This window comes from Lepidochelys olivacea (assembly GCF_965140295.1).
Source record: "Lepidochelys olivacea isolate rLepOli2 genome assembly, chromosome: 17".
In the NCBI taxonomy this organism is placed as follows: domain Eukaryota; kingdom Metazoa; phylum Chordata; order Testudines; family Cheloniidae; genus Lepidochelys; species Lepidochelys olivacea.
In genome coordinates, this window is record NC_140427.1 from 2,809,626 (window position 1) to 2,824,002 (window position 14,377).

The window sequence follows — 14,377 nt, forward strand, 5'->3', positions numbered from 1 at the left end:
CACCACATTACACACACCGTCCCTGCCCGAAGGAGGCTAATCTAAGTGACAGACAATACCTGTAGCGGGTATCTGTACTGGATGTAGGATGAAGCTCTAATTTCAAAGCCATAGAGGTTCTGGGTTTTCACTGTAACCAAACCTTTTCCTGGGGGGTTTCAATCTTAGTAGAGGGCAGCTGTCTGGAAGGGGGAAGAAGACTGAAATATGAAGGGGCAAAGATGGGGGAATCCAAAAGGCCCTTTGGGGGAGGGAAGGTTGTAGGCAGAAATGAGCAGATACATTGTGTGTGTCTTGATGGGAAGCCAAGAAGCAGATGAGTAGGTATCTCAGTTAAAAATCTGAGTCCCTGACCAGCATTAAATGAGCTTTTGATCCATCACATGATGGAAACATCAAGGTCCTGGAGAAGAGCTGTATCTCTCCGGGTAAAGAAGACCCTGCCTCTGCTCTTGAATGCCAGATCTGTGTGTGCGTCTCTCCATATGCTCCAGTTAGTACCTTTACCTCTGCATTCCCTCCTCTCTAGCTCCCTCTGATCTTACCCAAATTGGTAGAGTCACTAATGAAAGCAATCAGTGGGAGGAGCATCCTGAATGGCACTGTCCTGCTCTGTCCCTCTGGTGTCCCATGCATTATGATCTCAGACATTCCTTTGTTCTTTCCTTTCTTTATGACCTTGTACGCTCTTCCAGATTACTCTTGCCCTAGAGACCACCTCTGGGTTACCGCCTTTAATCAGCCCACCCACTCGTGTTCCTCTGTTTGCTGTGGTTCTTCGCTTATGACTAGTGTTGGCAGATTTATATGCCTTCCACATACTGTTTGCCTGATTATGCCATGCCTGGCAATGCTAGTGTGTTGCCCACACTTACTCCAGAGCTGCTGTTCTCATCTGTAGCCTCTGAGCTTCCAGTTACATCAGTCCCTGGCTGTCGTCGTTGTCTCACTTCCACTTCTTTCATGAATGGCAGTGACCCATGGCTTGTGCAGTCAGCTGCAGCCTCTTCAGAGCATGAAATTTGGTTTGCGGTGTCCCTCTGTTCACTTGTCAGTGGGAAATCCAGTCACTGATGAAATGTAATCCTTGGGGTTATAGTCCTCACATGTCAAAAGTGGGGTTTAAATGGGCCTAGGCCACATCCCTTTTATACTGTATTAATTTAGTTGGCATATATGGGCTGAAGGAGTCAGAGGTGTTAACATGACCATGCTTGGCACCTCACAAACATGCTGTAAATTCTTTTAAACTTTTTTTAAAGATACAGGAAAAAAGGAAAAACAGTTAAAGCATTTGAAATGTATAGGGGAGGGCTTTCATTTTAACAACATCCCTTGTTCTCTTACCTGTAGAGAATCTTGTCTGACCAGCTCCTAGAGGGCATTAAAGATAACTCTCCTGTTGGGGAAAAGAGAAGAAGTTAGTAGAGATAAGCTGGAGCTGTTAAAAGTCCAGTCCCACTTCCTAGAAGACCAAACAAGATGAGCACACATGAGGGAAGAGAAAAGAACAGCAGAGAGAAAATGTCGCTTCTGTCAAATTGTAACCTTGGTGCTAGAAAATCAGAGGCACATTGCATGGTCTTCTCAACCCCCCGAGACCTGGCAAAATGTTATCAGCGCTGGGCCATTTAGGACGTTTGATTTAGCTGCGTTTCTGGTCACAAGCTTACATCAATGTTGCAAAATATTGCAGTTTTGTCCAGATAAGTCAGACTTATTAGAAGGAAAAAGGAGAGAGAAAGAAAAGAGAAGAAATAAGGTAGGGGAGGAAATGGACACACATGGGGGAGGAGGGAAGACACAAATGTCACATCCCAAGTGGCATATGGGATCTGGCTGGAGCCTGTAGAGGTGGTGGTGTCATCTAGGTCCCCACCTGTCTGGTGAGGATGTCTCTCACGCTGCATCCCAGGGGACCTTAGGGTGACAGCCGAAGTGGTGAAGCTTGTTCTTTCTCCTTTATCTGTCAGCCAGCATTCCCCCCTGCTTTGCCTCTCTCATTTCTGTATTCTGCCCCCTACCTCCCCCCGCCCCCCAAAGTCTGTTTTTCCTTAAGGACCTCAGAAGGAGCAATGGGTGGAATAGCCCTCCTCTCTTGCCCACAAATTAAGACTAATTTCTGACTTTTTTTTTTTGATTCATAGATTTTCAGTCCCACACCTTGATTTGAACAGTCCTTGAATTATGAGCAGGCTCTTTGCTTGGGCTGATTCAGTCTTTGACTCCCTTTTGCACCTTTTCATTTGTTGTAGGCCACTGTGGGTGGGATGATCTGTTTATTGGCCCAGCTTCTGTTGGTGAGAGATACCAGCTTTTGAGCCATGCTGAGCTCTTCCAGAGGTGACCTCTGTAAGCTTGAAAGCTGGTCTCTCACTGATAGTGTGTCCAATGAAAGATGTGACCTCCCCCACCTTGTCTCTATTGTCCAGGGGCCAACATGCTACAACATGGGTTATTCTAATGCTTTTGTGAACTTTGTGGGCCCGGACTGTGAGAAGGGACTGAAACGTGCCCTTTTATCATAACATCCCCCTTCATCAGTTCTGACTGCTTGTTCACAAATACTTGTCATCTCCAAATCAGCTATTTCACTAGCTTTCCACATACCCGGCTTTGACATTCTCCATGTGTCAGATACTGCTGGAATAGGTTAAATTATCCTTTTGCTCTTACGCATATGTGCAAGTTGGTGAGTAACTTGAAGCCAAAGTTCTGTATGAACGCTGGCTAGGCAGGACGTTTACTGTTGTAGTCCCTTCCCTCTGTGTTACAGGGAATTCTCCTTTGTCCCTTTCTGTTGGGCAGCAGCTTTGCCCCCGTCCAGCCCCTTGTTGACCTGTGCAAAGGCCAGGCCAGAGGTGGTTCTTCAGCCATAAATAATCAGCGCTTCTGTTTCTCATCTGTTGTCAGCTTGGGTCACAGCGTTGAGTACCGTCAAATGTGGTCCCTCGAAATATCCAACAAACCCAACCAGTCTGAGCCTGAGGAGCCGAAGATCCGCTTTGTTGCTGGTATCCATGGAAATGCCCCGGTTGGCACAGAACTGCTCCTGGCGTTGGCAGAGTTCCTTTGTATGAACTACAAAAAGAACGCAGCCATCACCAAGGTAAGGAGCCAGCGTCTGTGACACCCTCCCCACCCGCCATGGGGCCCTAACTTGAACAAAGAGTGGTTACCGCCGAAAACCATCCTCTTCTTCATGCAGGGCTGTGGGTTATATGAAATCCAGATGACTTGGCGCGGGGTGTCTGAGGACAATGTAAACTCTGTTGGGGCCCAACCATGTGTGGTGGTGGGAAGGCTCCTGCAAAGATCATGGGAGTTGATGGTGGGTGGGTCATTCAGGTGTCCCAACCTCACTATTGTGAGGCAGCTGGCAGCACAGGGGTTGCAGCAGCTGGCCTGGGTCTGCAGACCCCTGTCCCTGCCAGCTGGGGCACAATGGTGAAAACCCAAGGCTAACTCTTCTGCAGTGCTTCTTGGCACCTGAACAAGTGAAGGTGCAGGGAATTCTTCAGGGTCTGTCGACGTACTGGCTTTAAGATACTGGGTTTGTCTCTGAGGGAGGGGGGAGTCTGCCGAGCATGTTGAACTTAAGCTTCTCTCTGTGTGTAGCTCATTGACAGGACAAGAATTGTGATTGTGCCTTCCCTAAATCCAGATGGGCGCGAGATTGCTCAGGAGAAAGACTGCACGTCCAAGACTGGACAAACCAATGCTCACGGCAAAGATCTGGACACAGACTTCACAAGTAAAGCTAGTTAACGTTTAATCTCTTGGCAAAAACCAGCACAGTGGTGAACTGATCGCCCTGATAACCACTCTCGACTTGGTGTCAGTCATGTTGTTGTAAGGTCCAGCACCACTGACCTCTTCAGTTATGCCTCAGTTATTCTAACTAGCTGGGATATCATGATGATCTTAGAGTTGAGACAGGTTACAGAGGGTAACTGTAAATACCTTTTTTTTGCAAGGAAAGGAAAATCCTAGTTCATGATACTCTCTAGCAGAATCTAGAGATCAGACACCCCTAATGACTGATAGTGACTTCATGGTTGGGAGGGGGGTGGGGGGGTGGAGGATCTTTTAAACCCAGAAGCTCTCCTCCTTTTTGCTGCCATCCTCCTCCTCCTCCATTATCTTGAGCTATTACATTGGAACACCACAAGGCTGTTCCTGACAAATGTTTTGGCTGGCTTTGTTGCCTGGGAATGCGTGAAGCACTGATTTGTGGGAACAATGGCATCAGTTATGTGACTGAAGTGGTGATAACGTGCAAGAATTGCTCCCTAGATCATGGTGGGAAATAGTGACCTGCAAGGTCTATTGGAGGTGGTGGATGAATGCAGCCACTGACTGCCATTAATTGACTATCTTGAGTGGCCATGTGTCTTTTTAAATGTTGTCAAGTGCCACTTGTTATGGCAGTGGTCCCCCAGAAATGCCTTTCTAATCACTTGCAGATGGCGTCAGTACAAACACGAGCCAAGAGTGTATTTCTGGAAGCCTTTACCATCACAGAGGGAAAGTCTTCTGCTGAGCTCTCGTGACTTCCTTTGTTCTGTTTTTAGGCAATTTCTCCTTGTATTCTGGGATGGGAGAGCCGGAGACCAAAGCAATCCTTGAGAACTTGATCCTGAAGCGAGATTTCAGCCTCTCTGTCGCCCTGGACGGCGGCTCTCTGCTTGTAACTTACCCGTATGATAAACCTGTGCAGACAGGTACAACTAATTCCTCCCAAGCCTCCTCACTCAGCACTTAGGATCAGTGATTGTTTCAAACGTCCAGTTTTCAGCTGCAGGCTTGTTCTGGGCCAGCATAGCTGGTTATCTGGGTTTGAGTGAGCTTGTCTTATTGCTGAATTGAGAGCGAAATGAAAATTAGGAGACTTCCTGGCTAATGATGCAAGCCTCGTGTAAGACAGCTGGGGCACTGCTGCCAGTGTTTAGCCCATGCAGTGTAATAACGTTAACTGTCCATTGTGGGAAGGGTTGGGAGTATTTGGCCTGGGAGCCATTTAAAAACAAACCAGTGCAATGGGACTCAGTGGCGGTATCCGTTTGACCAATCGTAATGTTCAGGAAATGCAGTTTAGAAACTGAGCCCTGTTCGAGGCAGTCTGTGCACCGTGCTGTGTCGTTAATTTAGTCTGCCTCAGTTAAAGGCAGCTCCTATCCCACCTCCTGCTAATGTTCTAACTTTCTCTTTACAGTGGAAAATAGAGAAACTCTGAGACATTTGGCATCTCTGTATGCAAACAACCATCCGTCAATGCATCTAGGACAGCCAGGCTGTACAAATGAGTCGGGTATGTGCATATGATGCCCTGGACTGTGGCTGTTTTTGTGCGGTCCACTCTTGTCAGATGATTTTCTGACTCTTGTCTGTCTGTACAGATAAGAACATTCCAGGAGGTGTCATCCGGGGGGCAGAATGGCACAGTCACCTGGGCAGTATGAAGGTATTTCACAGAGATTAGACTCCGCCTCCGTGCATAGCCAGGCTTACACTACAGTAGAAACTGTTACAATCACCTCCGGAATGGAGATTTTGTAGCTCTGAACAAAAAGTTCTGGTTCTTTAAAAAGTTTACAACTGACAGTTGACTCAATACAGCTCTGAAACTTTATTATGCAGAAGAAAAATGCTGCTTTCCTGTTTTTAAGTAGTTTAACACAGTGCTGTACTGTTTGCTGCTGTTGCCTTTTTATTTTATTTTTTTCTCATCTGTGCTGCTGCCTGATTGTGTACTTCTGGTTCCAAATAAGGGGTGTGGCTGACTGGTCAGCTCATAACTCTGAGGTTCTACTGTAGTGTTAAAGGAACAGATTTTCTGGGCAAAACTATGCCGAAGTAACCAGTTACCTCATTCCAAAGCTTTCCTTTTAAACACTGTCCGTGTCACAACCACTTCCCCTGTTTTTCAGGATTTCAGTGTTACTTTTGGCCATTGCCCTGAGATCACAGTGTATACCAGCTGCTGTTACTTTCCAAGTGCTGGACAGCTCCCTAATCTGTGGACAGAGAATAAGAAGTCTCTCCTTAGCATGCTTGTGGAGGTGAGAGATTAATGCTTCTTGGAGAAGAAACTCCTGGGGGCTTGTAGGGGAGCACATTGATACATGAGGCCTGGTCCTTGCTGCTGAAGTCCTATGGTGGTAGGCTCAGAGGATTGAGATGTGGTGTATCATCCAGGAAATTGGCTAATCTCTCAATAATGCTTTGCCTCAAGGTGAGATGAGCAGCCTTTGGTTGTATTGCACATTTTAATTACTAAGCAGAGGGTGGTGTTCTGTTTCACACTTCAATAAATCCTAATATGCTCGTGTATCTCCCACCACTCCTGTATCTGAACTCTGAGCGTCTGACACTCTTGATTTCAGGTTCATAAGGGAGTCCATGGATTTGTTCAAGACAAGAGTGGCAAGCCAGTGTCTAAGGCAGTTATTGTATTCAATGAAGGTGTGAGAGTCTACACAAAGGAAGGTGGCTATTTCCATGTGCTGTTAGCTCCAGGTTTACATAACATCAGTGCCACAGCTGAAGGATATCAGCAGAAGCATGTCTTGGTGAGTGTGCAACCGAATCACAGGATCTCTGTTTCCCTGTCTTGTCTGTGGCCTCCTTAGACTACTAGACTCATTTAAGGGTCCTGCCTAATTTTTACTCGAATCTGTTTTTTCAGCTATTTAGTCTTCAATAGCTGCTGAACAGCCTTGCTTTTCAGCCCAGTGTAGCTGTATTTAACTTGTGTAGTGGATGGAAGAGAACTTCCCATCATGATAGTTCTGAGGCATGACTTCCTCTGCATCACACTTGCTGTTGGCAAGTCCATGTGCCTACCACGTGCTTCTCTCCTACCTGGATGCTAACATAAAATATTGAACGTTCTCTGCCCATCCATTTGTTTCTCCAGGTGCAGGTGCGCCATGATGCCGCCAGCTCTGTGGTGATTGTGTTTGACATGGATAACAGGATATTTGGCTTTTCAAGGGAGCTCGTGGTAACTGTAGCAGGTAATGTGTGAGACTGTCTTTTCAGGACCCTTTATTTGAGCGCATTCAGGATGTGAGACCCAGCTCTGACCATAATTTTTCTCTCTTCTCCCCTCCACCCTTCCTTAACACTAAGTTAGTCTATGGTCCTGAGTCATTCCCCTGCCCTTTATTCTAGGTACAGTGTTTATTCCAGCTGGCTTATCCCACAACGTTTATGCCTGCTAATGCCATGTCTGCAGCTAAGTGGGTGGCTATTGGAGATCTTTGCAGCACTCTTAGTGAGGCCCTTTGTGGATTGGCTAATGAGGAGGGATGGTGATAGCAATGGGAAAAGCCTGCTTCTGACAAGTCCATATTACTTGGCCATGGGAGTAAGACAGTATCATTCCTTACCCTCTGCCACCTTGAAAGCGGCACAGCTGGCTACTGCCAGACCACTACGTGGGTTTGGAGGAGTTCAAGGATAAGGTGGCTATCACCTGTGGAGGCCAAAGATCATATTCTTGGTTAGCTCGAGGAAAGTTTGGGTTTACCCTGTGCCAGTCCCAGCTTTGCCCATCTGAAGCTGCTGCACAGGAAGGGCCCTTTGCTGCAGGTTAGGGGCAAGGTGCATTGGCACCGTTGGATGAAGAAAGCAGCTATAGCTCGTCCCTCTTATGGGCACAGCTCGTGCTGTAAGTGACAGGAAAGCTGTAAGTGTCTAGCAGGAGTGCGGGTACTCACATGGCCCTGACTTAAGTGTTTTCTCATTGGCAGGTGCCACCATGTCAGCTGTGGTCCTCACAGCCTGCATCATTTGGTGTGTCTGCTCCATCAAGTCCAACAGGCACAAGGATGGCTTCCATCGCCTCCGGCAGCACAATGATGACTATGAGGACGAGATCCGCATGATGTCCACCGGCTCTAAGAAATCCCTCCTGAGCCACGAATTCCAGGATGAGACAGACACTGAAGAAGAAACATTGTACTCTAGCAAACCCTGAGACCCCAAGTGGAAAGGAAAGCTCCCTATGGACAAGCCCTACAATTTGGGGCTGCTCTTATGCTTCAGAGATCTGGAACGTTAGCTTGCAGAATGCGTAAGCTCCAGAGATGTGGGTGGCAGTTCTCAACCTCCAGGGTTCTTCTTTGCTCCATTCCTACTTAGGCACATGACAGCTGATGTCAGAGGCTGTGAACGCAGTCAGGGTTCTAGGTCAGGGGTTGGAGTTCCATGTAATGGAAACACTTGGAAGGCAACTTATTAGTATGTGGTAGCAGTTTTCTCGACAGTCCAGCCTGGCGTGTGGATAGTGGAGTAATAACCAAATGCCTGGTGGGGTCCATAGTTTTAAACTTTAAAGCCATTATTTATCTCTACCTTTTTGATTCTTTTCACTCTATACGTTTTGGGGAAGCCTTGATCAGTTATGGCCAAGACTTCAGCTGCACTGCCGGTGAGTGGCTCTAGAAATGGACAGTGAGCTTGGTTTTTGGTTGCTCCATCCCACTACAAGGGTACAGAGGTACTATGGGCTGCTCTGCTCTACTGCAGGCTCCTAATGCTTCTGACGTGTTTGTGGGGGAATAAGTTTTTTACAGTCGGGCTCTCCATGAAATTGCCTCTGTATTGAAGACTGACAGGTGGAATAATCTTGTCCAGGTGTGAGAAGCTCCCCAGCCAAAGGGGGAGAGCGCTACAGTTAACTCAGTCGGAGTTGGGTGTCCAGTAGCTGGGTAACTCTGCCATTCTCTAGTTTAAGAAAAAATCCTCCAGTTCACTTGAACTGTCTTGTACAGAACCCCCACTGCTTCTGGCTGGCCATGTAGCCAGCCCAATGACACTTAACTTTGCCTGTCTGGGAATGGAGACTAGGTAGTAACCCAGGAGTGAGGAGTAACAGCAGCATGGCAGGGTAGCATGCTACAAGAGTAACTTGAGTGGGTTTCCAAACAGATGGTGGTAATCGCTCACTATGGGTATTGTCCAAGTGCCGCTAGTCACTGACGTGCCTGCTCAGCCTTGTTCAGGTCTGCTGGAGTTTGAAAAGCTCTTAACCCTGGCCACAGCCGAGAAAACACAGCTAGTGTTCTGCAGCAGCATTGAGAGCTCGCGGAATCACCATGACTCAGCTTCAGTCTCAAATACCTGCAAGACTTAAATTCCTCTCCCAGGTCCATCTGACACAGAAAAATACCCATTACTGACCACTGCTATTGTTAAAAGCTGACCTCTTTGCTCCTGTATTGAACCCTGATGTTGCCTGACATCCAGCAGCAGGATGGGCATATCGCTGCTCAAGGACCACAAGCAGAGTTCCTCTAAATGTCCCTCCTGCTCTTTCATAGTGAGATGGCTGCTGTCAGTGACCATAGCACAGCGGGAGGGGGGTGGGTGGGGGTGAGAGAGAGAAGAGGGATGTTTGGATAGCACTTGATGTGTAAACAGGAGCTGAGTGACCTCTCCCTACCTGAGAACACACTTGGATTCAAAAGTTAGCTGTTGTTGGAGCTAAAAGGCTCCTCTAGAAAGGGAGGATTCTGTGCCAAGGGAGGATTCAGACCTCCTGATTTCCAATGCCTTTGGCTGTCTTTCTAGTTTGCCTCCCCTTTCTGAGGAGGGGGCTAGGGCTCAGCAGCATGAAGCAAATGCCGGTATTGCTTGTTTCAGGAGTATAGTACTTGCAGGAATTAAATAGATGATGCAGTAAACAGGCTGGCTCTTGCATGAAATGAATGATTCACTGGTGGACCCACTCAGGATATTGCAGCTGGAGCGAAGAAGGAAATCCTCTTGTAAGACACAAGGTCTGAGGTTCTCCAGCCTTTGCTGTATGCCCCCAACAGTACCTCGCTGCCCTTGTGGAAATGCAGCTACCAAGGGAACCAGACAGTAAGATCTTTTTGTAACCCACCAGTTGCTGAAATACTAAATTCTGCCAAAGGTTAATGGTGTTTGTTCACTGCCTTTCCTATTAGTCTCCTCTCTGGCTTCTCAGAGAACTTCAGATGCTAACAAGCGTTGTGTTGGAGACCGCAGTTCTCTTCCTACGTTATTGCGTGGGAGGTATCCGATTTGAATGGGGGAAGAGTGGGCATGTGTGTTGTGACCTGTCAGCTCTCTTGTATTTGTTGGGTGGAACAGAGTTGCTAGTATTAGGTCTGCAGCTTGTTCCTCTGTCAAGAAGTGGGTCTGTACTGCCAGTGTTCACACTCCTCGTCAGTTACCCAGAGAGACTGGAGTTTTATGTTACTTACATCCCCAACTTGTGTTAAAAGCATTTCATCAGCTACCATGTCGGGGAGAGTCTCCAGTACAACTTGGGCCTGGCTGCTGCCCTGATTATACCCGTCTCCCCCAGAGTATCCATGTGAAGCATCAGCAATTCCCTGACCAAATGGGTTTGATGTAGTAGATGAGCGAGTGTCTCCACTGGAAATTGTCAACTGAACTCTGGGTAGAGAGAGCTATGTGCAGCTCCTTTTTCTTTTAAAACAAGGCTTCATATTGGAAGTCAGGGGCAATTCTGCACTGTGAGGCTATTTATATTCCTCTCTCCCCAGGAGAGGAGCTCTGCCTAGAACATGCCCCATATGTAGTAGATGGACCTACTCCCATGCTGTATTGTCTGCCATAGGGCTGTCTCCAAGGTACTGGCTCCATGCAGCTGCCAAACTGATGAGAAGATCATTGTGGAAATGTTTTAACATGGCAAATAGATTTCTCAACCTTTTAACAGAACAGCTGCTAAATACGCTGTTAAGTATGTGATGGGAGCAGGCAGGCTAAGCAGGGAGCTCCTGCTCTTCCTTATACCACTGTGTTAAGGAGCTGCTGTTGCATCTTCTCTCACTCTTGCAGGGGCCACAAAAGTAGCATGTCAGGTTACAGCTGTGCTGAGTAAATGACTTTGCTCCATTTCTTCAGCTCTCGGCCTATTATGCAGGATCCAGTGGGCTATCAGTCAGTAATGTTAAGCCTGCCTGATTCCCAGAGTTTTTGCTTTCAAGGTCAAAAGCAGATCAATTTTGGGTTTTTATATTAGTTGCCTTCTCAGACTGATCTTCTGGCTCTCGCTTTTCCTGCTTTGATACCTGGTTCTGCGTGGGAGTTGGGGCTTCCTCATTCATATGAAGATGTTCTCTCTAAATTAAACTTCTGCCTCACAAGCAATAAATTGTGTTAGAAATCTACAGACATTTCAGAGCATTGGATCGGCCCTTTTCCTTCACAGAATGTATTGTGAACTAGCTACTGTAGGTGAATGCGTGTGAGGTGAGTGGGTGTAAATACCTGAGAGTGGGAGACTGCACCAGATGAGTGTCTTTGCTTAGTTCTCCACGGGCAAATGTACAGCTCTTCTATGCCAATGACAGCTGGCTTTTTTTAACTGATTTTTCTGAACAAACTGCACTCCCTGCCCCTTTTTGAAACACCCCATGCCATCCTTAACCTAGCTTTGACAGCTACTGTCAGCACCCCCCCTCTTTCTGGAGGTGCCAGCACCAGCCGCATGCACTTGTCTCTGGAGTGCATAGGTCCATGCACTGTGCCTTCAAAAGTAAACTTTTAAAAAGGGACTTAAAATGGTTGACTTTTAGCTTAACTAAGAGAAGCCAATCTGTGTGCCATGTGAGACCGAACTTTCTGTACGAGGAGCGTGCTGTTTTTTTACATGTATTCTGAGATCTAATACTCTATTAAAATTATTTTGATGTCTCTTGTGCTGATGGCTGAAATCTTAGTAACTTTCATGAGAGTGGCAAAGCAGCTACGTTGTTGTCTTAGCCTGCATGGAGTAAGAGGCTCTTGGTTTGGGCCCCTCAGTCCCTGTTCCCTCTCAAACCTCCTATTATTTCTTAAATTATCTGTGGTGTCCAACAGGGCAACCTCTAAGACTCAAATCTATGTGAGCCATAGCTTGTACTACACTACGCACCTGCCTTCTGGGTCCTGCCCCTCTAATGCTACGTACCTGCTGCTTCACTGCTTTTGACTCTCAACACAATGCCCCAAACTCATGTGCTGGACTGGAGGCCAGCAGCCACCTTCCCACCCATATAGCAAAGGCGAATGGAAAATTAAAGCCTGTGTGAAGATAATGCTGTAAAACTTGGCTCTGAGGACAACTGCTTTGGGTGCTGTCGGTTGCTGTCAGCACTGCTGTGAGCTGTAGTTAATGAGGTTTCTCCAAGACTGTTTACACGCTAAACTCCAGGGGACTGTTTATCTGCCATGGGACCAGGCATGGGTCTTTCTGCAGTAAAACAGGTGCAACGAGCATGAAGAATGTTACTACAGCTCCAAGAGGCTCTTAGGAACTGCAGGGCAAGGTGAAGTGCTGAGCTGCTGTTTATTACTGATGTATCAGGCCTGCTAGTGGTCTGGGCTGCACTGTAATAGGAGCTGGAGGCACTTGTCAGGTGTAGGGCTCTGTGGGGTTAGGTGCTGTACAGACACCTAGGAAGATTTCAGGCTGTTCACGCCAGCCCTATTACAAAGCTGTGGTGTCTCGTAATAGACCCCTGCCAAGTAGTAATTGTATCTATTAACTAGGGGTCTGCAACTATTGGTGCCTTTGCCACCTGCAGCTGTTGTACATTACATTGAACAGGCTCCTGGACACAGCTCTGAGGAGGGGATACCTACCTGCTGGTTGAAGGAATTCTTTTGTGGGTGACACCCCTTGTGTCTTCTGTCGGTAAAGCAGAGCTGTACGCACTCAGCGTTCTCCAGCAATAGTTATGCCAAGGCCCTTAGCTGCTCTTAAATAGATAATATTTGCATAGAACATACTAAGGTAGTGACCAAAAAAACCCTCTGTCCTGTTTGTCACTTTTATTGCCTCGAAATAGGTAGCTATTGTACATGTTGTGAACTGCCAAGGGATCATGGATGGAGGGTCCCTGCTCATGTGCAGCAGGTACAAGAGGGCTGGACTCTTGTTGTTGTTTTTTTTTGAGGGGGGGGGGGAGCCCTTGGCTCTGGGCCAGAGGCCTCAGGGGGAAAGCAGCCTCTATGGGTGGCAGTTCTTGTGAGTGGCCATTCCCCAGTACTAGATGACGCAAATTAACTGAATCGTTAAGAACTGCTTCTTAAGAATCTAAATGGAGCCTTGCAAAACTGCTATGAAAATGTAGGAGCCTGGATGTAAAACTGACCCTCCCGGAGGCTGGTGGGAGGCATAGCAGCTGAGTGGCCCCTTAGGAAAGGGGTAGGGGAGAGGGTGAGTGGACTTGTCACGCCCGGGCACTTACCAACTCGTGGGAGATTTGGTGGTGCTTGTAAAGCCTCTGCTCCTGGAGGCACATGCTGATGGGGGATTTGGTTGGTTTAAATTAAAGTAGCCCTCAGGCTCGGGGAAAAGCGTGGACGTGTGAGCTGTGTGTCCCCCCAGCAGCCCGAAGACACCTTACACTCATTTTTAAAAATGATTTTTTTTTAAAGCCAGCTGGGTGCTATTTGGATGCTGGGGCTTGGCAGCGTGGCTGGTGCTTGGTGGGGGAGGCGGGTGCTGCCTCTGTGTGGGCCTGGCCTATTTGCTCCTACGCGGCTGGGCGCCCTTTGCACCATGGCACGCATGGCAAGCCCTGCCCTCCTGCAGGCTGGCGCTGAGCTGGGGGCCCTCCCATCCTGTGGGTGCTGAGCCTGGGGGTGGGGGGTCCCTGTCCCATCCTGTGGGTGCTGCTTCGAGGAGTGCTGGGTGTGCTGCAGCACCCTCTGGCTTGAGGTGGTTTCTGGTTCAATGGCTCTCAGCACCTCCACTGTGAAAATTGTTCCAGCACCCCTGGGGGGCTGGGGGTCCCTGTCCCCTGGGTGCTGAGCTGGGGGGCAGGGTCCCTGTCCCCTGGGTGCTGAGCTGGGGGGGGCGGTGGTCCCTGTCCCCTGGGTGCTGAGCTGGGGGGGGTGTGGGTCCCTGTCCCCTGGGTGCTCAGCTGTGGCGGGGGGTCCATGTCCCCTGGGTGCTGAGTTGGGGGGCGGTGGTCCCGGTCCCTGTCCCCTGGGTGCTGAGCCGGGGGGGGTGGGTCCCTGTCCCCTGGGTGCTGAGCCGGGGGGGGGGTGGGTCCCTGTCCCTGTCCCCTGGGTGCTGAGCTGGGGAGGGGGGTGTGGGTCCCTGTCCCCTGGGTGCTGAGCTGGGGGCGGGGTCCCTGTCCCCTTGGTGCTTATCTGGGGGGCGGTGGTCCCTGTCCCTGTCCCCTGGGTGCTGAGCCGGGGGGGGCGGGGTCCCTGTCCCCTGGGTGCTGAGCCGGGGGGGGGGTCCCTGGGTGCTGAGCCGGGGGGGGCGGGGTCCCTGTCCCCTGGGTGCTGAGCCTGAGCTGGGGGGGGGCTGAAAAGCGCGTTACATGGAGCAGGGGCCGCGCGGGTGGGGCCGGACCTCCAGCCCGCTCCAGCCTGC

General features: G+C 48.9%; 1 protein-coding gene across 1 annotated transcript in view; it reads left to right on the forward strand.

Moving 5' to 3' along the window:
- The window catches only part of CPD (carboxypeptidase D), a 34,370-nt gene extending 22,670 nt beyond the window's left edge, over window positions 1-11,700 (forward strand). The window contains exons 13-21 of the mRNA XM_084650814.1: window positions 2,914-3,109; window positions 3,619-3,754; window positions 4,575-4,724; window positions 5,216-5,311; window positions 5,400-5,464; window positions 5,931-6,062; window positions 6,387-6,572; window positions 6,920-7,019; window positions 7,758-11,700. Of these exons, the coding sequence (XP_084506940.1) occupies window positions 2,914-3,109; window positions 3,619-3,754; window positions 4,575-4,724; window positions 5,216-5,311; window positions 5,400-5,464; window positions 5,931-6,062; window positions 6,387-6,572; window positions 6,920-7,019; window positions 7,758-7,984 (1,288 nt within the window). The 3' untranslated portion in view covers window positions 7,985-11,700. The remainder of the gene's footprint in view (window positions 1-2,913; window positions 3,110-3,618; window positions 3,755-4,574; window positions 4,725-5,215; window positions 5,312-5,399; window positions 5,465-5,930; window positions 6,063-6,386; window positions 6,573-6,919; window positions 7,020-7,757) is intronic.
- The last annotated feature ends 2,677 nt before the right edge of the window (window positions 11,701-14,377 follow it).